A 26,301-nucleotide genomic window follows, 5' to 3' on the forward strand; every position below is an offset into this window, starting at 1 on the left:
GAGTTGTCGTGGGACCCAACGCGATGAAACCTTCATGTATCCCAATTTTTCATGGATGATTTTGTGTGCAGTCCCGACAGAAATGTTCAAATCAGCGGCTGCTTCACGAACCTTGATTCAACGGTTGGCCAAAACCAGTGCATTCACTTTATCAACCAATGTTGCGTCACTGACTACAGGTGGGCCACCGGGCCGATCTTCATCGAATATGCTTGTTCGTCCTTCAGAAAACAATTTGCACCACCTTCGCACCATTTGCACTGACATTACAGAGTCTCCATAAACAACAAACCAGCTTCCTGTGGATGTCAATAGGAGCAAGACCATTTGCTCACTCATACAGGATCACAGAACGAATCTCTTCTTTACTCCACACCGCCAAAACACGTTCCGCCATGACTCGCTACTCCTTATGGCCAGGGCACGTTTCTCACTGCATGGCTCACGCTATGCGCTGTAGCCCACACAAACATTGCATTGTGTGTAAATGTAGAGGAAAGACGAAAGAACACATTGCTAGTTTCATTTCATTTATCGGGCTCATACTTTCTCCAAAAAAAAAAAGGGGGAAACTTTTTCCTTGAACGACCCTCGTAAATGCATATCTGAAAATGTGTATGGCTGGATGACAGCATAACTGCATAGTCAATAGTTTAAAATGTGATAATTTCTGAAAACAACTTTTGAAGTCACTGTGGATAAATGAAAGTGATAGGCAGTGGCAGATAGAACACTGCATTTTAGAAATGAGATTAGGTAGTTGTTCTGTAATGGAGATGGAACAATTTCATTATAAATTTGTCAAAATAAAATAAATAAATTCAATCAATCAACTACTTTGATTCCACTCTTATTCAAAACTTTTGTCTGTTAACAACAAAAGTAAGAACAGAAGTCCACTACTACTTCTAAGCAGCTCCCATAAGTGTCTAAGGTTAGAATGCAAGTGATTTATCTCATACTCAGATAGCACTTGTGGTTGGTCGAGATAAATTTTCATTGACTGTTTACGTTTGCATTCTCGTGGCTGTTTCCAAATTTTGTAGATGAACCAAAAACACTCAATATATCAATATTGGTTGTATGTAGGCATCAGATGATTAGCAGTGTAACGTGCAAGTTTTTGAATGTTCATAACTTTTCTGCCAACTTGGTTTTTGGGTGCAGTTCACAACAGAAACCACCCAAGGTGCTGTAGATTCTCTCTTCGCCAGGCACCGCTGTCTACTTGCCCTCTCTACCCTTCAGAGGAGTAAGGTCAATAACGACAGGAAACTATGGTTACTGTGCTAGTTACTTGGCACCAATTACGATCAGCCACACCACATAAGAGAAACCCTACATGTGAGGACACCACATGCGAAAGACCCTAGTGTCTCGATGACGATCAACCCTCGTGTTCACATATTCCTGACCTTCTAGACTTTCTGAGATAGACACGTGGCAACAAAAATAACCCTGCATGTGTCTGCTACGGCTACACCCAAAGCACCCCGAAGTATATAAACTCTCGTCACAAGACTAGTGGTGTGGAAGTCGACTAACAGAACTGAAGAGTGGCCAGAGGTGGTGTTCAGTCTCTTACTCTGGATGGCTATCCACCCAGTCACATCCAGGCTGTCTGCAGAGATTTAGAAGATGGACAAGGACCAACACTTACACTTATCACTAATCTTGTACCCTTCTTTCCAAGCAGCTCTCTTACCTCTAACACTTAGGTCGAGACAATCCCCATATATATCGACAGCTACTGTTTTTATAATAAACCCTGTTATTGTTATCTGTGTGTCTAATTGAGTCTACACCCTACATGTCTTCCCACTTAAGATTAAAATTCTACCTAAATAATCAGTGTATTCTCTTACAGCTCAAACCCAATCATCTGAGTCGCGTTTCCCTAACGGTAGACATGGGGACATGCAACCCATACCGTTGCAGCAGAGATGAAATAATTGTATCCTAAATAGACCACAGCCAAATCATCTCAATTTCTTTACAATTTGGAGATAGAACATTTACATTGTAAATGGACGAAATGTAAGAGGAAAGACAAAACAAGTAGCACAATCTGTTTGCAGAATACTCGTGATGATGATATTAGTATATAGAGTTAATATAATACATATATTTTGATTAGATCATGGTTAATTCGTTTTGGTGTCCATATTTATTACTTAGTTATCTTTCTAAAGTGTGTGAGACATAATAAACACAATTTTTCATCTGTTATCCAGGGGGGGGGGGGGAAGGCAGAGAAACATCTTAATTTACATACATGTGCACACAGAGATATATGTTTGATTCCCACGCTACCTCTCGTAAATGTTTTGTTTTGTAAACGAAGAGCAAACCTCGGAACGCGCAAGGAGTAAAGCACTCGGTGTTTACAAAATGCGATCAGTGACAGCTTCTAACCACACATTCGCAGACATTATTAGCATTTTACGAACTAGGACGATGTTTACAAACAATGAAGTCAGTGGCAGCTTGTAATCATACATTCACAATTATCTCAAACGGCTCTCAAACTGCTCGTTTGCAGACCCATTTTTACTGAGACTTTTTTGCTTCTATTATAGTGTACTTTCACCTGTGTCAGTTTGTGCTATTACTTATGAGACACCCTGTATATATATATACAGGGTGTCATTTTAATGGCGCCCACGGACCACGGAAACGTATAGAGGACATCAAAACAAACAAATTTTCTCACTAACATTTTTCTCGTTGGTGCATCGTTTCGGTGCTACAGTCGTTCAAAAAAAAACCTTTTTGCCACCTGAATGCTGGTAACCACACACAACATTTGATTGCATTTCTGACGTCATATCCCATCGTGAAGCGATGCGTTCCAGGTTTGCCAGGAACACACATATTCTGTGAAGAATGACATAGCTACAATCAGCCACATTATGTAACGTAAAACAAAACAAGGAAACACGTTCTGTAACCTAACAGGAAGTAAACAAACTATACGAAAAATGGTAGAAGGAAATTAGAATTCAAATGGAAGTGGTAATATCGAATTTTGTCTCAGCTTGCATGTCAAATATTTGCAAATCTAGTTACGAAGTTGGCATCTACAATTTAGTCTATCCACTTCGTCCTTCTGATACTAGTTGTCTGCGACACACTGAATAGATGACAAAATAGAATTGAAAGAACTCAAAATTGCAAATTTAAGTAACACATAATATAATGTATATTCAGAGCATTATGAGGCAAGTGACAAAAATTGTTGAAAACATAGGGATATAAGTAGTAGTAATACAAGCTCTCCAACGTCTTCTGTGTTTATCTCTGCATCGGACACACATGTAATAGTTTGCAACTGTGAACAGGGCAGTATATTCGCTACTGATTCATGATTAGATTGTTACTGTGGTTGTACGTGTTTTAGCCATAATGTAACAACGTGGAACTTGGATACTTCTGTTATCAGCACAAAAGTAACACAAGGCATCTGGACGTAAACCTGTAGATATCAACTTTGCAACAAGATTTGCAAATATTTGACATATACCTGGGCGTACACAGCCACATGTAAGCTGCAAGTCCAATAAAATTTATTGTTGTTGATATTTGATATGTAAACCGAGACAAAATCCGATATTAACACTTGATTTTGAATGTGTTTTTTTACCATTTCTCATATTTCTCATTGGTTCACTTCCCCCTTCCCCTGAGATGACTGCTGATCTTCTGGCTGGTAGGCTATGATATTCGGTCTTCTGGATGTGTTTCTCGCTTCGTTTTACAGCTAATAATGTGGTTGGTAGTTTGTCATTTTTCACAAAATTTGTGTGTTCCTTGCAACCTTGTTTTACTTTTATTATGAATGTATTGCTATTGGTGTAGATCTGTTAATGATCTCTTGAAGATCATCATCCTTTGCCATTTCCTGCCTCTGACTGGGTTGGCATAGAAGTGAAGCTTCTCCATTTTTTCCTGGTGTTCCACCACTCCTCTCTTTCCACTTTGTTCCAATCTTGTCCTTTTCTCCTAACCCTCTGCTATCTGCTCTTTCCACGGACATCTTGGTCTCCCCCTTGGCCCTTTTCCCACTCCTTGCACATTGTAAGCTCTTACAGTAGTTTTTCTTCATCCATCCTCTTCATGTGTCCGAACCATCTGATCTGTGCCTGATCTATCCTATCCTGAAGCTTCACCACACCCACTGTCTGTCGGATCTCATCATTCCTTATTCTATCCCTTCTAGTCTTCCCCAATATACTCCTTCAAAATTAATTTCATCTCCACTGTCTGCATCTTTCTTTTCTCTCTCTCTGTCATTGTCAAAGTCTCTGATCCATACATAATTATCAGCACATAGTATGTGTTATATATTACCTTCTTGCATTTCATAGCTACATCCCTGTTCCATATTAATCTTTGAACGCTTTGATAGAGTCCACCACCCATTTGTCATCTTCTGTTTACCTCCTCATCTATTCTTCCATTTCTGTTAATTATGCTTACTAGATATTTTAAGTTCTCCACTACCCTCAACTCTTCAGTGTCCATCTTTATTCTTGGTTCTCTTCTGGCTTGTTTTTTGTTGTTATTAGCACCTCACGCTTTTCTGCACTGAATTTCATTCCTGATCTGATTTCCTCATTCCAACTATCAAGCTGTCTCTGTACTTCTTCTTCCCTGTTCCCCCATATTACTAAGTTATCAGCAAACATCAGAACTTTCATCTCTTCCTCTCCTATCTTCTTACCCACCTCTTTGTTAATTGCATCCATTGTAATTATGAAGAGCAGTGGGAAAAGAGCACTTTCCTGTGTTAGTCCTTAACCTATACTGAAACACTCCATTCTTTCCACTGGTGTCTACATACAGCTCTGGTTGGCCTTGTATGTGCTCTGCACTCTACACACCATCTCTTCCTCGACTCCTTTCTCTCTTAGAGCCTTCCAAATCTTTGTTCTGTCCATGCTACTATCGTATGCCTTTTATATATATCTAGGAATGCCATAATCAAATCATTTCCATACTCGTAGTGCCTTTCCTGCATTTGCCTAATGGTGAATATCAGGTCTACTGTTGACCTGCTTCTAATAAATGCATACTGTTCCTCTCTCATATTCAGCTCTGTTACTTCCCTTAATCTTTCCTCTAATATTTTGTCATACACCTTTGCTGAGTGGTTTTTACATTCCTTTCTGTCACCCTTCTTGAATATGAGAACTATTAGTCCCTTTGTCCAATCTCTTGGCACTTCTCTCTCTTGCCACACTGTTTACAACACTCTGTACAGCCACTGCACACCAATTACTCCTGCTCCTAGTATCATTTCCACTGGCACTTCATCTACTCCAGGTGCTCTACCTCTCTTCATTCTCTTCAGTGCTTCCTCCACTTCTTTCCATGTGAGATTCACTTTTTCCTTCCTCTTTTCTTTTTCCTTCACTTCTTCATGTTTATTTCCTTTTCTCACATTCAGCAATTTCTCGAAACCATTTCTCCACATTCTCCGTATTTCCTCATCCTCTTCTACAACATTTCCCCTTTCATCCCTTAACTTACAGCTGTCTCCTCTTTCTCTCACTAATCCATAAAATACTTTCGTGTTCCCATTTACATCTTCTTCTAGCAATTTGGCCCATTCTTCCATCCACTTTCTTCTTTCCTCCTTTACTTCTGTTCTTGCCTCTTTCTTCTTTTCCACGTACTCTTTTGTGATTTAACTTTAAACCATTTTTAAATGCATCATTTTTGTTTTTCACTGCCATCTAGTTCTTTCTTTCCACCATGGTGTTTCTTTCTTCTCTTGCTTGTCCTTCCACATAACTTTTCAGCTGCCTCTACTAATTCTGTTTTAAATCTTGTTCATTCTGTTTCTGCTCATTTCGGTTCATCTCTTGGCACTTTTGTTTGTAATCTTTTTTGATATTTCTCTTTTATCATTTTATCCTTCAATTTCCACACTCTTATCCTTCTCTCTTGTTGTTCCCTTCTATATTTTTCTTTCCATCTCCTCACATCTCCTACTAGTAGCCTGTGGTCACTGTCTAAGTTTTCACTGGGTATTACTTTGATGTTGTTCATTTTCTTCTTTACTTCCTTGTTTACCAATATATATTCTCTTACAGATTTTTGTTCATGATTCCAACTGTATCTTGTAATCTTATGGCTGTCATATTTCTTCTTAAACCAGCTATTACCCACTGATAGTCTGCTTCTCTTTCAAAAGTCCAGTATCCCCCTTCCCTCCTCATTCCTCTGTCCCCATCCATCTGCTCCAAGTACTTCTGTATACCCTTTCCTGTCTCTTCCCACTTATGCATTAAAATCACCCATCACAATTTGCCATTCCTTTCCTACGTGTTCTTTCAAGTCTTCTTCTAATTCTTCTTTCTCCTCCTTTGTACATCCTGTTTGTGGGGCATACACTTGAATTATTTCTATTACCTTCCCTCTTACATTCATTTTTTGTTCATTCTGTCATTTACCCTTTCTACTTCCTCACTTATTCAACTTCTGATTACAAATCCAACCCTACTTCTCCTGCCCTTTTCAGTTCCTGCCCAGAACAGGTTATAGTCTTTCCTCAATTTCATTTCTTCTCTTCCATTCCATTTTGTTTTGCTCATTCCAAAGATGTCGATCCCTCTTCTCTCCATTAGATCCACAATTTCTTCAGTCAGTGTTCCAATATTCAATGTCCCTATTCGTAGCCCGTGTCGTATACAATTTCCAGTCCTGCTTGCTTCTTTCTTTACTCGATTGTTTTGTTTTTGGCTGTCGGCTAATTGGGCCTGTCACAACCTACACCTGAGTGGTGGGGCTGCCACCTGTGGGTTCTCAGGTACACCCTTGTTTTCTGTCAGGGTTCCAACTCCCTTAGCCTTTCTGGATCCCTCCAGGCCCACAAGGCAGTGGGGGCAAACACTTTTATGGCGGTGTTTATTTGCCATGTCACAAGGCTGTCGATGGGTATCTGTGGTATTTCCTGAGTATGTCCATGCCGCTGGACACCCTGATAGCCTTGCCACCTCGGTCTGATACTGCTTATTTGGGTCTCCCTTATTCGCAGCTCCCCCTCATATCTGAGGGAGGTTTCACTATCCGCCACCTGTGACCCGTCCAGTAGCTGAGTGTACTATTTCAATATTATCCTTAGTAAGGTATATTTGAAGTGAAAACTAATTGTTTATCTTCTGTTGTTACAACAAAAATTCTCCCCCCCTGGAAATTTTTGAGGCTATCCCCCCCCCCTGTCCCCCCAGGATTTTGCACCCTGTGTTACTCCCTGCATAAGATTTGATTTGATTTGCTATATTTTACTTCGCTTTTTGTGCCACTTTTGGCTAATTTGCTAAGATGGGGATGAGTGATGATATGATGAAATTGATGAAAAGTCACAAACTACCCTGCATAAGCCTAGATTCGACCCCTGGGGTCGCAGCAATGTTCTAACCACTCTGCCACGGGGCTGGCTCCCTGTATAAGAAATGAAGCATGAAGACAACACAAGATTAATTATCAGCAATTTTACTCACTCGCAGTTTCTTGTTTTGCAAACGTACCCACTTGGACAGGTGCAAGTAACACCACATTGACCATAGTGATCGCATGGTTGTTCGGAAGTTGTAGTTTCTGAAAAGATATTCATTAAATTTAATATAATTCACATCACTTATCTAACACGGACATTATTATATCATAGTACCAAAATGATTAAAAGCAACATAAATATATGTAATACCAGCAGTGCCTTGTGACTTATCGAAGGTGCATGCTATCAAACTCTGTGTATTTTCAACTATCTCTGGTAGAACCTCCTCTGTAATATGCATTATTCCCAATCACATTTCACTTTCATAGGCCATCTCCAATTTATCCACACAAAAAAATATATAATATTGTTAATATTTTCGCTATCAAACACATTGCTTAGTGTGAAAAAATAAATTGCACCAGAAGGTGTTGTTTTTCATCCCTCTCAACCTCACAAGCCTTCACAAATCAATAACTCTTAGGTCAGATGTTTCAGATTTGAAATAAATTTTTCATGAGAATGATATGGAAGGCGGAGGAAGCGAATTACCCTCCCCCCCCCAACTGAGATGTGAAAGAAGGAGATCATGCCTTGTCGATATCGAAAACAAAATCACCCTCTCGAAGTAAAATTAAATAACCCGTGAACATAAAAATAAATTACGATACTTCTAAAACTAAGTGAGCATTCAGCCTCGTTTAGACACGACATTCAAAACTAAGAGAACAAAAAAAAAATAAAAGGTCATCTGCTCTTCCCTTTCCACGTCACAAGTGTAGTATGTTGTCTTTTGTAAAAAAAAAAAAATGAATGACAAGATTTTTTTCATATCTCAATTTTCTATTTCTCATTACTATAGGTTGGAATATAAACAACAAAATATACACTTCAAAGTTTGCAGCACTAAATACCGAGAGCGTGAAGAAGGGATGATATATTGAGACGGTACTTCGTCTCGTCCTTATCTGTCCTTCAACACAGAAAACAAATTAGTCAATAAAATGCAAGGAGAGAAGTACAACTTACCAGTCTATTGCTTCTATGTCAGGGTACTGACTTTCGTACAGTGATCTTCCCACCTGACTTTTCCTGTACTTTCGGTCATTGGAAAGGGACTGGAATTCCCAAGAACATGCAATGTACTATGTCGGAGGCGGGTACTCTTTCTCGCATGGCCAATGACCTTCTTGACTGTGGAGGTTTCTAACAAGGGATTATTTCCACAAAGACCAAAGTAGCGGTCAGGATATTTCCAAATGGATCTTGATCTGAAACTACTCTAATCGTGAACGAGTCCTCGGCTACTGTGTTGGCAAAGTGAATGCGGCTTCCTGACCTACATCATCTCTTGCTTCAGCTTGGAATGTTAGTTTGTCAAGAAACTGAACACGATTTGAAAAAAAAAGTTGGAATATTCACTTCCTCATTGCTGTATGTTTCAAAATAGACTAACCACTTCCCTCTGAAGCTAGTTGAGGAGGCATCGTGAGCGTCTTCTACGAAGAGCCTAATTTTATCTTTCTCATATTTTGAAAAATAATTTGCACAGTTGGAATGAAATGTTAACTTCCTGGAGCCGCTGTGGTCTAGTCTGACTGCCATGCAGGAGACCCGAGTTCGATTCCTAGGGTGGGAAGTTTTTGGTCTTGTTTCTGCATAAAACGGCTCCAGAGCAATTTCCAGATAACTTTCAAAATTTTCGGAGAAGCGTTGGTCCGGGGAACCCTAGCTTGACAACGACTGTGGCCCCGGGCGCTGAAAGATAAGTAATTTCGAGAGAATTTATTGCCAAAATTTCTGCAAAAGCAGATTGGGGCAGGCTGTGGGGTGTCAACTTTCACCTGAGGATCTTGTGTATGTGTGTGTTTGCGTGGATCACAAGGGGCGGCTAATTCAAATTTCTCTGATATTGATAAATAATTTGCACAGCTAGATTGAATAAGAGCAAATTCTGTGACATTTTACGAAACGCATGGTAGGTCTGTAACTAAGGGGCATATGTGCTGAATTTTGTGAGGATGGGCGGGGACGAAAGATCGAAACACTGGAAAAACTTAAGGCAAATGGTGGAGATAATTGAGGACAGGAGAAATATATTTTTTCTGTTATGTTGGGAAGGGAGCGCCGTAAAGTTGTTATTCCGCCACTGAGGGAACAGCATCGATATGATTGAGACGGTACTTGTCAGTCTCTCGTCTTGTGTCGAAGGAATGGTTTACCTCGTTCTCGGCCTTGTCTCCAGTTCTAAATGCTTATCATGTACTGGTCTCGTCTTGAAGTGTAAATAGCCGTTCTGTTCGATTCTCCTTCTAGACTTTACAGAGGTCTGTCTCATTCTTGGTCTTGTTTCTACAAGTCTTGGAGGATCTAGTCTCGTCTTATCGTTATTGTTAAGAGGTCGTCTCGAATATTTTCCACCTTGAATTTTTAACATAAAAGGCTCAAGCTCCATGTACCCCCTTGTTCGGAGCCCTTGCCATGTAGTTGTAGATGGAAAAGAAGAGATTTAAAATGAAGCTGTCCTCTGCCCCCTTGTCTCCCACTCCTTTCTCACCGGGGTACACTGGGTTTATTGTTTCACACCGACCTCGCCTGTGGTAGATTCAATGGAAACCTGGAAACGGAGGCAGCTAATTCCTAAGGGAATAATAATAAGGGAATTATTCCATGTTACACTTGATTTGTGGAGACATGGCTGCAATTCTCCCCTCCAGGGAACGCCGCCTTATAGTAGCACTGACCGTGCGGGCGGAGGGGTTTGCGTGCTTTGTTGAGGCTGAGAGCTATGCCAGCGGTAGATTTTCTACCAGCAGGGTCACCCATGCTGGACAGGTCTCAGAAGAGAAGCCAGACTAAGGCGTTCTGCAACGTCACATCTTACCTATTGTATCCTATCCCAATATTCCTACCTAGTCCCTAGTCCCATCCTCAGGGTTACGAGGGGGATGGAGCGGATTCCTCAGCCGTAGTGATGGCAACCGTTCTAAAGGAGCAAACCTGATACAAACCCTGGTCCTCCAGGTTGGGGGTTGAGCATGGGGCTAACGACCCTATCCCATAAAACAAACATTGTTACGGAACTCAGAAACAATGATAGCCGGACGGATTCTATGGAAAGACACAGGCATGCTAAAGGACTACGTAAACGGAAGAATGATATATGCCTGGCCACATGGAATGTTAGAACATTAAGTAAACCAGGTGCATTGCAAAACCTAAAGGAGGAAATGAAGACATACAGAATAATAGTAGCGGCATTGCAGGAGATCAGGTGGCAAGGAAATGGAATGTTATCTACTGGGGATTATACATTAATGTATAGTGGAAGCAGTGAAAGTACAAGAGGTGGCACAGGATTCCTAGTAAACAATAAATATAAAACTGTAGTAAAGAACTTCAAACCAATAAATGAGAGGCTATGTACGCTGAGAATGAAAGCCAAGTTCTTCAACATTACCTTAGTATGTGTATATGCCCCAACGGAAGAGGCAGAAGAAGATGAAAAGGATGGATTCTACCAGCAGCTGGATCAGGTAATCGATCGTATACCAAAACATGACATTAAGATAATAATGGGAGACTTCAATGCCAAGGTTGGACGCGAAGAAGCATTCCAAGACACTATAGGAAAGGAAAGTTTGCATGAAATTTCAAATGATAATGGTCTGAGACTGATAGATCTGGCTATGTGTAACTTAATGGTCATTAGAAGCACCTGGCATCAAAGGAAGAACGTGAGGAAAATGACATGGTGTTCACCAGATGGTGTAACACAAAACCAAATTGACCATGTGCTGATAGACAGAAGACATGCCTCTGATATACTACAAGTAGATAGCTGTCGAGGAGCAGACAGTGATTCGGACCATTATTTAGTACGCATTAAATACAGACAGAGAATAGCGACATATAGGGATAGAAGAAGAGCGAAAGTGACCTCAAGGTATGATGATGAGAAGTTAAAAAGAGATGAAGCCATTGCCAAACAATTCCGTTTAATGATAGGCAACCAACTTCAACAAACAAGTCAAAGGTGGGAAAGCGAAAGTATTGAAGGGAAATGGAGTATAATAAAGGATATCCTACATGAAACAGCACAGGAAGTACTGGGAGAGAAGACGAAGATCCGAAGAGGTAAATGGTTTGATGAGGAATGTAGAACAGCAATAAATGAAAGAAATGAGGCACGAAAGAGAATGCTTAATAGAAAAACCAGATATAACACAGAACAATATAGACTTAAAAGAAAGGAAGCAGACTGTGTGTGCAGGAGAAAGAAACGATGCTTTGAGAAAGAGTGGATTGAGGAACTTGAAGAATATAATAGTAATCAGCAAGTAAGGAAAATGTATATGAGGGTGAAGGATATAAGGAAAGGCTTCCAACCGAAGACAGCTTTCTGTAAAGACCAAGTAGGAAACCTAATAGGCGGGAAAAATGAGATCTTAGAGAGATGGGCAGAATACTTCAGTCAGCTACTTAATGTGGAAGATGGGTTCCAAGATCTAGAATTGAGTGATGAAGAGGAGTACCCAGATAAGGACCATGATGGCGAAACCGGAACATCTCCAACACTAGAAGAAGTTAGAACAGCTATTAAGTCTCTTAAGAATAACAAAGCCCCAGGGATTGATAATATCACTGCTGAAATGGTTAAGAACGGAGGAAATCAACTAATAAAGTATATACACAAATTGTTATCTGATGTATGGGAACATGAACAGATGCCCGATCAATGGAGTATGGCAATAATCTGCCCTATACATAAAAAGAACGATAAAACCTGCTGCGAGAACTATAGAGGTATAGCCCTACTGAGCGTAATATACAAAGTGCTTGCAAAGATCCTAGCAGGAAGATTGTCACCACTGACTGAGGGAATAATTGGGGATTATCAGTGTGGTTTTAGACCAAACAGATCCACTACGGATCAAATCTTTATGGTCAGGCAGATAATGGAGAAATGTTATGAATATAACATTAATATTCATCAGTTATTTATAGACTTTAAGCAGGCATACGACAGTATCATACGAGGAAAATTGTATGAGGCAATGAAGGAGCTAGGGATCCCAAGCAAGCTAATAAGATTAACCAGAATGACGCTTAGGGGTACTAAATGCAAGGTGAAGATTGAAGGAGAGCTCACAAGGGAATTTGCAGTGAACCAAGGTTTGAGACAAGGAGATGTGCTATCTACGATATTATTCAATATAGCTTTAGAAAAGATCATGAGAAGAGTGGGTCAAGGGTGTAACCCAGGAGGAACTCTCTTCAATAGAGTGAACCAAAATCTAGCATATGCTGATGACATTGATATGATGGCACGAAGATTGCAAGAAGTGAAGGAAGGACTGGAAAGATTGGAGAACACAGCTAGTGAGATGGGACTCCAAGTAAACCAACCCAAGACTAAATACATGTTCTCAGCGCGAAATATGGATTTCAGGGAAGGCCAACATATACAACTTAATGGAGGCACCTATGAAAAATGCAAAAGTTTCAAATATCTTGGAACATTAGTTACCATGGATAATAATATTAAGGAGGAAATAAAAGCAAGAATTGCAGCTGGTAATCGAAGTTATTTCTCACTGTTAAGAGTTTTCAAATCTCGCAGCCTGAGTAGAAATTTGAAAATCAAAGTATATCAGCTAGTCGTAAAGCCAGTGGTGACATATGGAGCAGAGACATGGACTTTGGTGCAAGCAGATGAAGAACTTTTGCGAAGATGGGAAAGAAGGATACTGAGGAAAATATACGGACCAGTAAATGAGAATGGACAATGGCGAATAAGGAGAAACGATGAAATTAGAGCACTCTACAAAAAACCAGATATAGTTTCCTATATAAGAAGCATGAGACTGAGGTGGCTAGGACATGTGGAAAGAATGCCTGAAGACAGAGCGGTTAAAAAGGTCTATAAAGGGACACCAGGAGGGAGAAGATTAAGAGGAAGGCCAAGGAAAAGATGGTTGGAGGACGTTGAGGAGGACCTTAGGAGGATGGGAGTAAGACGGTGGAGACGTCGAGCAGAAGACAGAAGAGAATGGGCTATCATTGTGAGAGAGGCCAAGGCCCTTTAGGGGCTGTAGCAGCCAAGGAGTAAGTAAGTAAGTAAGTATGGCTGCAATTCTAATCTACACGTCAATCTTTGTGTCACGTTGATCCAACTAGCACAAAACATTTTTTCCCATTTTTTAAAAACCAGAGGTAAGTTGAAAGAAATATAGTCTCATTTTTAGCATGCGACCGGGGGGGGGGGGCAAAAATACTATATTGCCCCCCTCCATGATGAGTAGGGGCAAGTCTCCCCCCCTCCTCCTCCCGGTTCCGACGTTCCTGATACTACAGGCAAAATCATTGTCTTGCATATTTTAACTTTTAGTGTCTTAGATACTATACAAGAAGATAAAAGTTTATGAAGAGAAAAGTAACATGCATTTCCTGAATTAAGTCTGCTTTTCAATTCATCTTTAATATCATTTTAATTTGTTAGTATTACTCCTAAGTACTTGAATTTGGAAACTGATTCAAACGAGTTGTTTGAATTAATTACATTTTTAATTTTGATTATTTCCTAATAATAACTATTTTTGATGAACCAGCTGCAGAACAACCAAAACTAAAGTCCGTAGTGCAACAACCCTCGAAGTGCCAGGGCCTACCAGAATGACTTTTCATTGGGTGACACGTGGTCGGCGCATCAGATCCCATCACCCCTGTTTTTCAATAACAACAGTGCGATAAATAAATTAATATTAACAAGGAGAAGAGAATCCAAGTTTATTAATAATTTTTTTAAAATTTTTATTATTCTCAGCCTAAAAATCAGAAGTAACAATGTGAACACTTACTACTTTCTGGCAGGGTAGTAAAAGAATATCCAAAATTATGATGTTTGTCTGGCTCTTTCACTTCATACTTTTCTTCATCTTCCTCCTCTTCAACATTAGCCTCTGATGTAAAACTTGAATTGTCGCGAATAAAGTCTTCAGAAAGTAAGCTGTATAAACCATTCGAAAAATTGAAACCTAAAAGAAATTCAACAGAAATTAGTTGATAAACACATTTTATATTTATCTCTAAAATATTTTCCAAAACTGTGAATTACTTTAAAATACTGTGCAATTGTCCTCACAGAAAATCTGTTTTCAATTTATATTTTTAGTGTATATTTATGGTAACAGGGGTAAAAATTGGTTCATAGAAAAAAATTTATGTAGTATTTGATTTTAGTGAGAATATGAAAGGTGCAAAAGAGTGCATTGAGGTAAAAGCACATCAAGAATATTGTTATTCTTTCAAAGAAATATCAAGAAAAAATCATGTAATGACTACTCTCTTTATACATGCTGGTGCTCAAAGTTACGGAATTTGCAGGTTACCAAAGTCACGAGATATATTCATGATCACTGCCTTCCAAGATGATGTAAACCTACACCATGCAGGTTGCATCACAAGGGGTTACACACAGTGGCGTCGCGTTTGGTGTTCACCCAGCCTAAATTCAGAGAAAATTTACCCCCCCCCCCGTGTTCACACCCAGCCTAAATTCACAGAAAATTTTACCCCGCCCCCCTTCCCAAGACCGGGGGGATACAAACACATTGAGAACCAATTTGTTGATCACAATCACAGAGAAGAAAACGGTAAATGTGGACAACTGATTAATTGAGCATACAAAAAGGCGAAATTTGAGACAAGAATCGAAGCTATGACTTCCGTTTTTAGAGTACCCTACATTAGCCAAGTAACAAGATTATCTCGGTATTTGTATAGAGTTTCTGAGGACAAAAATAGTAAGCAAATTTAGTAAACATTAAGAGCTGAAACTTTTCAAATTGACACTACCAACAACTATCAACTATTCTGCGTCAATACTCGCAAAAACATATCACTGTTTACCAAGTTTTACACAAGGCTACAAGAACCTATGCTGATCGATTTGATTAACGTCATTCATCTCGACGTTATGACAGAACGCAGGAAAGCCCTAGAAAGTGGTAAGCGGCGTTCATCAAATGTATCACCCCACCATCCATCGGGAGTGACTGAAGGAGGCCACGGATAACCTCAGAATGTCGAGCCACGAAATTTTAACCCACGACCTCCCAAATGTGAATCACTGATACACAAACCACTAATTCAGAAAGAACACATGCTGACCACACTTCACCCCATTACTGGTTGAAGAACTTCACACCTCTAGGTAGGATTGTGGGAGGGAGACTGGCATTCGGGAGATAGGCCAAGGCCCTTCGAGGGATGTCGCACCATAGGTTATTATGTATGTATATATATATATATATATATATATATATATATATATATATATATATATATAATAAAATTTATATTTTAGTTATACACATTTAAACGGTACAGAACTGTTCTAGTGAAGTCAGAATATATTTATTTAATAAATTTTAGAGTACAAGAAAAAATAATAAATTAAAGTAAAACAAGAAATATGAATAATTATAATAATTCATGTTTTATGAAGAACATGGGACCTTGTACTGTGCTAGCCAGTCCGCCAGAACGCCAAACGAAAATCCATTTACAAAAAAACACAGGCCAATTTTCATTTACTGTGAATTATTATAGTTTCCGCTTAACACCCCCCCCCCTCCTCGCCCTTCAATGCCCTCAAAAACATGGGGACATTACTAAGATAAACAATATATTTTTTTCCCGTGTAAGATATTGAAATGCCTTACTTCTCTCCTCATTGGAAATTATTTTGCCTGTTCCTAAGAATTAACCTCCACCATTTCTACTAACCGTGATATCGACGAACATGTTTGATTTTTTTTAAAAAAAAAAATTCGATAGCCATTTGAAATTTGACAGCAGCTTGGCTTGGTAAGTAAGCCCCTGGCAATGCTCAAACTTCATGATTCATGATGAGAATTGAAATTCGCGAGCCGGCCCCCGTGGCGGAGTGGATACCCGGGTTCGAATCCTGGCCTGTGCATGGATGTTTGTGAGTGTGCATTCATTAATTTCATCATGTCATCACTCATCCCCATCTTCGCAAATTAGCCAAAAGTGGCACAAAAAGCGAAATACAATAAAGCAAATCAATCAATCAAACAATTCGCGAAACTTAAAATTATTGTTTTAAAATTTACCTGTAGGAGAACACGGGAAGAATACAGCAGAGGGAGTCCACAACGCCAGATGTGACCCGGGCTCTCGCTGCCTAACCTGGTGAGCCTTTCTTGTCAACAGTCGGGGGAAATTGGGAAATTTTAAGCATTGTGAAGACTTTATGAATGAAAATAGCTGCTTTGTAAAATGAGTATATTGAAATGTAGTGTTTTATATTGCAGAAAAGAAAAGAAATTGAAAATTTTCCGTTTTCGGTTGGAGGTTTGTGTGCTCTGTGAACCCCCTTCAGGCGACGCCTCTGGTCACACGACAGACATGTATAATTGACACCCCATGTTTGTTTGAGTTTGTTTTTAAGTCCACTTTATGCGCAGAAAGGCTAATAGGGACTGGACCTACAGTTTAAGGTGGGATCCATACCATTATGTGTCTCATCCGGGTATTGAAGCCCAGAAGTGGCAGAGAAGTGAGGCTAAAAAACAAAAATCAAATCAAATTGTGACAAGTGTATTCATAAAAGATTATACTTTTGCACGAGCCATTAATATAAATGCATATACGGGGGCATGCTGAAATGTAGTGACTCCTAATTTTATTATTGGAAAATGGTTGAATTTATTTGAATGAAAAAAATGCAGGTAACTTTCTAGAACTTTATTGTCCACATCTACACAATTACTTTTCCACATAATCACCCTGGCGATCAACTGTCTGCCAACGAGAGACCAGGTTCTTAAGTGCATGAGGTACAGTTTCCGTAAGGCTCTTCCCTCTGCGGCACTGTTGCCAACTTAGCTCTTTTGGAGCCAGATCTGGCTCTTTGGTGGACTCGTTTGGCTGCGAACTGGGGCGCCCGCCCTCCGTGCCCCACTATGATGCCATCACTGGCTCCGGCCCACAGACCAAATTTAACCATATATATACATTTTGCACGTGACGTGATATTGTCATATTGGCTACGTCACCCCACCCCCTCTTATCTCCCCAGCTACTTTTATGTAATGTCCGGGAATACTTTATTTTCGATTTCATACGACCATCGGTGGATTATTGAGATGGGTGATGCCTCCAGATCTAGATGGTGAAAACTAAGAATAAATTGCATTGCTTTAAAGGTAATGGTAATATCAGCGGCCCCCACCTCCTTGACAACTAAAATTATCCTAGGAGGTACTTTATCCAGCCTTCGTAAATCTAGCTCCTTGAAAGTAAGTTTTAACTCCATTTAAGGTGAAATTTAGCTCTTTCATGGCCATCACGTTTGGCAACACTGCCAGGATGGCTGTAGGAGGCAAGGAGAAATGCATTACGCTCATGGGAGTATTATTTTATTTGTTCTCTTGGGAATATCCGATGGCATAGAAAAATAAATCAACGGGAAGGGGACAGTTTGAACATGTAATTGATAGGTTTAAAAGTCGGAACTTCAATTTGATTAGCCGTAACTTGAAGTTGATTCCCTATAAGGATTACGCATATAAGTGTCCATTCGGACGATGCTGAGATAAATGAACAAATGGTGCGAGACTGTAACTGTCCCCTTAATGCCATCACTGTAGAATTGGCGATCTCGATAAGCCACAGTCTCGCTTCTGTTTGCACTGAATCATCAGAATCAAAGTGAACTCCTCTCAAGTGTTCCTTAAGCTTTGGAAACACGTGAAAATCTGACGGAGCCAGATCCGGACTGTATGGTGGATGACTTACGACAGTGAAACCAAGACTACGAGTTCGAGCATTGTTGTGCTGAAGGAGATATTGCTCCATATCAGGATGAACTCTACGAATTCGTGCCTGCCTTCAGTTGTGTTAGTCTTAAGAGTATTGGTCGGAATTTATGGTCGGGCTTTTATGCATGAATTCCAAGTGCATTACACCTTCAATGTCCAAGAAGATCGTTCCACTCCGTTCTTTGTCACACACGTTGGGAGTTCATCGGCTGGGGTTTTCATCACGAGCACGAACAGCCCAGCGTCGCACCGCCTACACATTCATCCCATAACAAAGCCATAACTCTCCGATGAATTAAAAAAAAAACTCCTCGTACCTTTTTATACCGTATCACCTCTTATATTGCAGAAATTGGCATGTGAATCAGAGTGTTCTAAACGTATTGTTATTTTAAAATTTGCGCAGAAAATATTATGACGAAAATAATTGTAATTCCAGAAAAGGCATTGCTATAACAATAAATTCTTGCCAGTCAGAACCAACCTATGTATTCGCAATGAACAAGGCTGTTCACGTGTTCAGCCATTGACTGTTACATGTTTTGCTTTGTCAGCCTAATGGGAAAACCCTCTACCGAGTGGCTGAATTATAGTAAATACTGCTACACTTTTAGGACATAATTCATCTCCTAGAAATGGAGCACACATTTTTGCACTGGAAGTTACAAGATACTTGTTTTACACAGTAACAAGTGTCTTTGCTGTCGCTTTCACGGCTCATGCTAAGTTGAGCTGCACGCATATCTACGTGGTGACGTCAGAGGACCTCTAGTCTGTGCAGAGGACGTTTTCAAATCAGTGACGTAGGAGGTGAATTTCAGCGGTGTTTGAAGGCGTGTTTCTCGAGAACAAAAACAAATATCGCCGAGATATTTTAAACATTTCATATTTGTATCATATTCGTAAAATGAATAAATTTAAAATGTTTTTCATGTCAAAGTGGAAATGTCCATTGAGGGCACATTTTCTGCGGTTAAAAACTCGATCACCTTACACTGCTTCAACACCGACACAGTATGGTTTCATGCCTTCATTTTCTTCGCTATAGTTCAGCTACCCCTGGCGATAGAAGTATGAAACGTGCAATGGAGAAGCGGGAAAGTCTGATGAGTACAGTGCATGGTTGCTCAAAATCCAAAGTGCGTTTACACAGTAACAAAAAAATTAGGACGCATTACTTTTCAGTGCGCCCTCGTATATTCAGTTGCATGATTGATTGATTTGGTTATTTTACATCGATTTCTGCCACTTTTGTCTAATCGCGACGGTGAGGATGAGAGATGGTATGATGAAGGGACACTCACAAAGAACACCCATGTCAGGCCGGGTCACTTCATTGTAATATTCCATTGTAAATTGTGGCCGTTCAAATTTATGTCCTTTATAATCGTGTTGTTTTGGCTATCTTAAGAAAGAAAGAAGAAAAGGACACACTTCAAGCTTCCTCTGACATAAAGTAAAAATAAGTCCCTGTGCATACTTCTTATCGTTATCACCGCAGCTTTAATCAGCAAAGGCGATAGGAAAGGATGAAGCAGTCCGCACACATCTGGTGAAAAAAATGTTGCACTGAACAAGTTCTTGCATCACTTCGACATTTGCGGTGCGATGTTTCCCATGCTTCCGAATTGAAATTTCTGCCTAAAAACGTGATTTTTCCACATCAACATTATATGTTACGAAGTATTTTCGAACATTCTAAATGTATTCATCGAAGGAGGTCAGTTTACACCCCTCCTGAAAATTCTGTTATGCCTAATTATAAAATTATTGATTGATTGAGTTCATTTTACTTCGCATTTTGTAGTGCCTCCCCGATGGCGCAGTGGTAGCGTCGTCGCCTTGTAAGCAAGGGGTCCCGGGTTCGATTCCCGGTGGAGGCATATAGTGGTTCGGATCCCACTTTAAACTGTAGGTCCAGTCCCGATTAGCATTACTGTGCATAAAGTGGACTTAAAACACAAACTCAAACTCAAACTTCGCGTTTTGTGCATCTTGGCTAATTTGCGAAGATGGGGATTAGAGATGAAATTGATGAATGGACATTCACAAACAACCAAGCCCAAGTTCGAACCCGGGATCCTTGGCGTCGCAGCGCGATGTGCTAACCACTTGGCCACAGGGTCCGGCTATAAAATTATTGTTATCAATCATTAACGTATTATTAATATTTATTAAAATATGGATCTCATAAATGATTCATACAAATATGATCTCCCTTTTTCAAACTCGGTGTAACTCACATAACGTTTCTGGTCCTTCAGCTTTGATGTTCGTACTATGTTGACATTGAGGAATGCCAGAAGTATTGGGTTGGTGCGAATGAAATGTCCGCTTTGACGTCTGGTGGGAAACTCACCTCAACAACACAACACGGGGATTGACTGAGGTCACAGGTCTAGCGTCATAAACTCTGTATATGTCCAGCAAACAGGCTGAAGCACCCAGATAGTCAGGAGGCAGTGTGTTGCTGGACAGGGTCGTCTGAAAGTGCACCATGGAGAACACACAATTGCGAGTGATTTGTCTTTACGAATTCAAACTGGGACATTCTGCTCAGCAAGCCACCAAAAACACTAACAGTGCATTTAGGCCAGGAATGGTAAATGAACGCACCATTCGCTGCTAGTTTATCAAGTGTCATTCCGGTGACACAGCATTGCAAAATGAACCCCGTAGTCATCAACCAACATCATGTTCGGATGAGCTCATCAGGAACCCCGTGGAAGCGGACCCTCAGAAAAGTGTTCCGGTCAGGCCATTGCAGACGAGTTAGGCATACACCATACCACTGTCGTTCGGCGGCTCCGTGCGATCGGTAAAGTGAAAAATTTGGACTCATGTGTACCACATGAATTGACACCGGTCAACAAGACTCGGCGTGTCTGGAGGTGTGCAGTTCTCTGAGTGTAAGGAATAACCGGGATGGTTTCCTGCATCGGATTCTCACTTCAGATGAAAAATGGATCTGCTATGACAATCGTAAACGGTCAGGACAATGGTTGGGTCGTGATCAACGTCCAGGGCTGTTTCCGAAACCACCTCTCCACCCACGGAAGGTGTTGTTGCTGGTATGGTGGTCTATGGTGGATGTGATCCATCATGTCTTTCTCAGGCGAGGTGAAACCATCAATACAGATCGTTACAGTGCTGAACTCCATGAAATGCACCGCAAACTTCTCCGCAAGCATCCAGAAATGGTCCACAGACATGGTGTCCTCATGTTGAACGACAATGCTCCCCACATGTCGCGCAAAGGACGGTGCAGGCTCTCCATGAGTTGCAATATGAAACCCTTCCTCATCCAGCATATTCTCCCTACCTCCCTCCCACTGACTACCATCTCTTTCGGCATCTCGATCACTTCCTGATAGGGAAGAACTTTGCTGATGTTCGAGCGGTGCAACATGCCGTGGAGGAGATCTTTGCGTCGCACACTCCAGACTTCTTTCGCCATGAAATCCAATTGTTGGCTGAGCGATGACAAAAGTGTGTGGCTGCAGACGGCGACTATTTTGATTAACCAGGTATTGTACTTTTGATTTTTTTGGCCTTTGGCAATGACGCACCTGGGCCGGACATTTCATTCGCACCAACCCAATATTTGTAGAGCAGTGAATGAGAGCAGCTTTATACTTCACCTCATAAAACTTCCCGAAAAATTAGCCCTACATATCTGACACAACGCGAGATTTGTCTTTGGAGTTTGAGTCAAGGTGCTGAAATTTACATTTTTGTTGTAAGTTCGTATTGAAACTCATGTAGGCGATGCTTATTCACTGCTCTACAGATAACGGAACGCACACAAAGCAATACAACTTCTTTTTAACGTGAAATGTCTCGAATTTATATTTGGTTTTCAAGCTTCTCGAATTTATATTTGGTTTTCAAGCTAACTCCTAGACAAATAGAGGTTTTTAATAATATCGACGGGACGACCGGGACATAACTCTGAAACGGGACTGTCCCTGTCAAAACAGGTCGTATGATCACCCTAGTCTTTGGCAAATTTCGTCCGTCAGTTGATTACCCCAAGTTCAAACGTTATTTTCACCGAAGTGAGCTGTAACAAAAATGTTTCGTAAACCTTTTAGCTAATGTAGCAATTCATAAGTTTCCGAAAATGACATTCTTGCGAAACTAAGAATTAACATGTTAAAGTTCAAATGCAGGGGTAGCTCGAACGGCGTAAATAGAGCATATTTATGCACAAAGAGCACTAAACAGTAAACACTGTCATTTGGGTCATTTTCAGCTGCCGTAGACTCACAGTTCAAACATGTAGATTCTACCTGCACTATGTTTTAGGTTATTTCTGGTTGGAACTCAAAGGCGGGTATCAGAATCGGAGAAACTCTCCAACAGGGGATCATCCAGAGTTATTCATTTTGGGGGTGTAGGTTCCTTTTTACGGCGATGTACGGGTCGTAACGAGACTCATGGGGGCTCCATGGCAGACTACCATAGTGGGTATATACCCAGTTACTGCTACAGTATTATAGTGGCTGGATATACGTATACAAAAAAAAACGATGTTTGTGTTGCCCAATTCTACGGCGATCAGCCGACTTCAATAGCAACTTTGTTTAATACAAAATTCTGCTATCGCGAAGAGTTAGCACATAACGCATAAGCAAATATAATTATCTTTGTTATAACTAAACAAGTGTTTGTTTTTTATAAATGCTAGAGACGAATAGTACAAAACAACTAATAAAATAGATACTGTGAAATAAATTCTATACTCATTAACAATTAAGATTAATGATTACGATAACATTATAGATTAATTTACTATCATTTACGCAAAAGCAGGGGCGGCGCCAGAAATTTCCGACCGGGTGGGCAGAAGCTCCTTATTGATATATTAGGGTGGGCAGTATAAATGTAAGACCATGTATGTGTACGTAAGACGTATGTATCCCCCTCTCTCTCACACTCCAGATTTTCCTCTTACTTCTTTTCCCTTTCCTTTTCTTGTTTTCCTCTTTATTCTTTTCTAATCTATTGTCGAATCTTGTTCCATTTCCTTTCGCTTTGTCTCTGATGGACACAATTATTTCAAGGAAGTGTTTACCCATGCGCAGCCATACCCCCACACCCCCTATACGCCTTCATGGTGTGGTGCTAAGCACAGGGGAGCACTTTACCTTTTTTTTTTTTTTTTTTTTTTGCAGCCATACCCCAGTCATATATTCTAAATCACATTCTATCATGCATGTTAATACAGTGAAATAAATGTGAATTAGGTTTAAGCTTGTGTTGCAAATACAAGGCACATACTTGATTTTATGTATTCGACGTCAATGATAGAAAGTGCGACGGTAGACAATCGTGAAGTTTCTCGTAATTTAAATGCATGTTCCTGAGCATAGTATTTTCATCGTATGAGTTTTTGACTGAAAGAGTTTTCTTACTCCTTGGGGGTCACTTTTCTTAGCTTACAAGGTTTGTACAACTGAGAAATCTTAACTGAATGTTTGTAGTAGCGGCTATTGGGTGCCAACATTTGAGGGGCAAGGACAATATACCTTTTCTTGGTAGGAAAGGCTTAGCATAAAGAGACCATAGTGCGGGGGCAAAAAGTGGCAAAATGTGGCGGTGGGACTGCATCCCCCACTTCTCGCTCCTCCTAATCGCTGGCACCTTCTTATGAGGAATGATTTAAAACACACACCGAAATCAGATTCTTTGTTCATTTTCCATGAAGTATTCCTAGGCTAATGAAAGGCTATTTTGACAGAATATCTATCACTCACAAACAAGTAAGATCAAAAAATCTGTTCAGAATTGAAGAGATTATTAGCTAAGTTGCTATTTGTTTTCTGAACTCTCATGTTACTAATACGGGTGAAGCAACACACGTATGGTTGGTTACATGAACATAATTTTGAGGTAACAAAATGATTTAGGACAAGGAATTCATCGAAGTTGATCACCGTGCCAGTAATAATTCATATATTTTTTATAATGACTTGGGTTGCATGGCGTGACCATTTCGAACACACTAGAATGTCAACCTCTATCCTGTGCAGCATACCCTGGAAACTTTATTCTTTCAGGGCAACGAGTCCCTGGTGCTTGGAACTACTGTCATAGTAATAATTTATGAGGGTTTGTATTTTGAGTGTCAGCTTGTGTTTGTTTTCGCCCCTTCCTAACTTGAATCTAATCACCATTGAACCTTACCGTCATCATTATCAAAATTAGCAGAAAAATGACTTTAACCTTTAAACAGCCAATGGGTCATATATGACCCATTGTGCCGATTACAACATTCACGTGCTTTTAGGACCTTCATACTTGTATGTGAGGTTGTAAACGCTGACAGATGTTGAGATAAGACTGAAATGCCATGTGGAATTAAACCCACCCCCTCCCCCTTTCTCTAATATGCAAATTAGCTATTTTTAGCCAAAATGAAAATTGTACATATTGCGTCATATTTCAGCTTGTATGAGAACTAGAACTTGAAACAAGTTTCACTTTGTTTCAAAAGGTCTACTCTTTGAAAACAATGCAAAAGTTTGCGTCCTTTTTCCTAAATAACGGGAAAAGAGGGGGCGAACGCCAGATTTGTTTTTCATTGAAATTTGGGAACTTGGCACCTCCCAACCCCGTTTTTTTCACTTGGGTTTTCTAAATTGTACACGGTCGCCTGCTCCGATGTTTTTGTTTTCAAACAAAATTTATCCGAAGTAGATTGCTCAAATAGTCTCAGAGATATAACGTTTTTTCTGAAATAAGTGTAAAAATTTAAAAATCGCGCGCAAAGGCCGCCGCGAGAGGGGGTTACTTTCGAAAACCGGCTCGGCTCTTTAAAGGTTAAATATAAAAAATCAACCACAACTTACTCTTCCAAAAATGGAGTTGCATTAGTTCATACCTCTTAGAAAGTCGAGAAGGTAGTTTCAATTGCACAGCGTTTCATTAGTGGATCAAGTCAAGGCAGCTAATTCCGTGAACAATGATGCTGTTTTCCGAAAGTCTCAAATATTTGTCTCAGGCAATCACCCTCCTAAAATGGACGCATCTTCTGTGGTGATAAAATGCCACGTTTGGTGCGAGATCTTTCTGTATATTTTTCCCCAAAGGCATAACGCTGTCGCATTATAATGAAGACGTCCTGTGTTCCACTCCCCCCTCCTCTGGTGGAAGCACAATGCACACGGTTCCACGTTAAACTGTAGGTTTAGTCCCGATTAGCCTATCTGAGCATAAAAGTGGATTTAAAAACAAACTAATAAAATCGTCTTCTGGATACTTGAGCTGCATCTACCGATTCTGTTGACATTTTCGGCTGATTCATGTGGCAAAATTTATGTGTGGAACGAGGATTTCTAAATAGGATAAGCCACTCATTAGCAATTGAATAATTGTGTAGCTTTTTCCATACATAACTGGTTTATTAAAATTTATTCACTGCAGTATTGTAGTGATTATTATGATTCCTTCTTATTAGTAGAATGAATATAAAGTTGATATTTCACATACCATATTGATATTTGAAGATAACAAATATATAAAAATTGTAATGAAATAAAAAAGGGACACTTCTGGAATTTTAATGCAGAGCTAATTAAAACTATATTATACTCTCTAGCATAATTAAACCCGAGGGTTTATGGCTTCAGCAACAGAAGCCTTCCATCTGTCCCTATTCGGGTTAAGATCAATCCAATGATTTCGATCCTTGCCGATTTATTTTAGGTCCTTCTCAACGTTATCCTCCATCCTCGTCTTGGCCTTCCTACTGGTCTCTTACCATCAGGTTTCCCAACAAGAAACGTGTAAACTGTTTATTTCCTCTGCCATTCGTGTCACATGGCCTGCCCATCTAAGTCTTCTTGATTAAATTATTCTAATAATAATAATTAAAAAATCAAACTAATGTATTGTGTTGCCGGAGGAAGTAACGCTAAGATGATGTTTTTATTTGTTTATTTG

The 26,301-nt window shown here is 40.0% G+C and overlaps 1 protein-coding gene across 2 annotated transcripts in view; it reads right to left on the reverse strand.

The window, feature by feature from the left end:
• LOC145985319 (uncharacterized) overlaps positions 1-26,301 on the reverse strand; it is a 33,531-nt gene that overhangs the window by 4,550 nt on the left and 2,680 nt on the right. The window contains exons 2-3 of one of the 2 annotated variants that reach the window (XM_083120146.1): positions 14,365-14,541; positions 7,536-7,605 (exon numbers count right to left, since the gene is read on the reverse strand). In XM_083120146.1, the coding sequence (XP_082976272.1) occupies positions 7,536-7,605; positions 14,365-14,541 (247 nt within the window). Of the gene's footprint in view, positions 1-7,508; positions 7,606-14,364; positions 14,542-26,301 lie in introns of both variants that reach the window. The other variant, XM_083119574.1, reaches the window with a different exon arrangement.

This window comes from Lepisma saccharinum, chromosome 1 (assembly GCF_977018435.1).
Source record: "Lepisma saccharinum chromosome 1, izLepSacc3.1, whole genome shotgun sequence".
NCBI lineage: Eukaryota > Metazoa > Arthropoda > Insecta > Zygentoma > Lepismatidae > Lepisma > Lepisma saccharinum.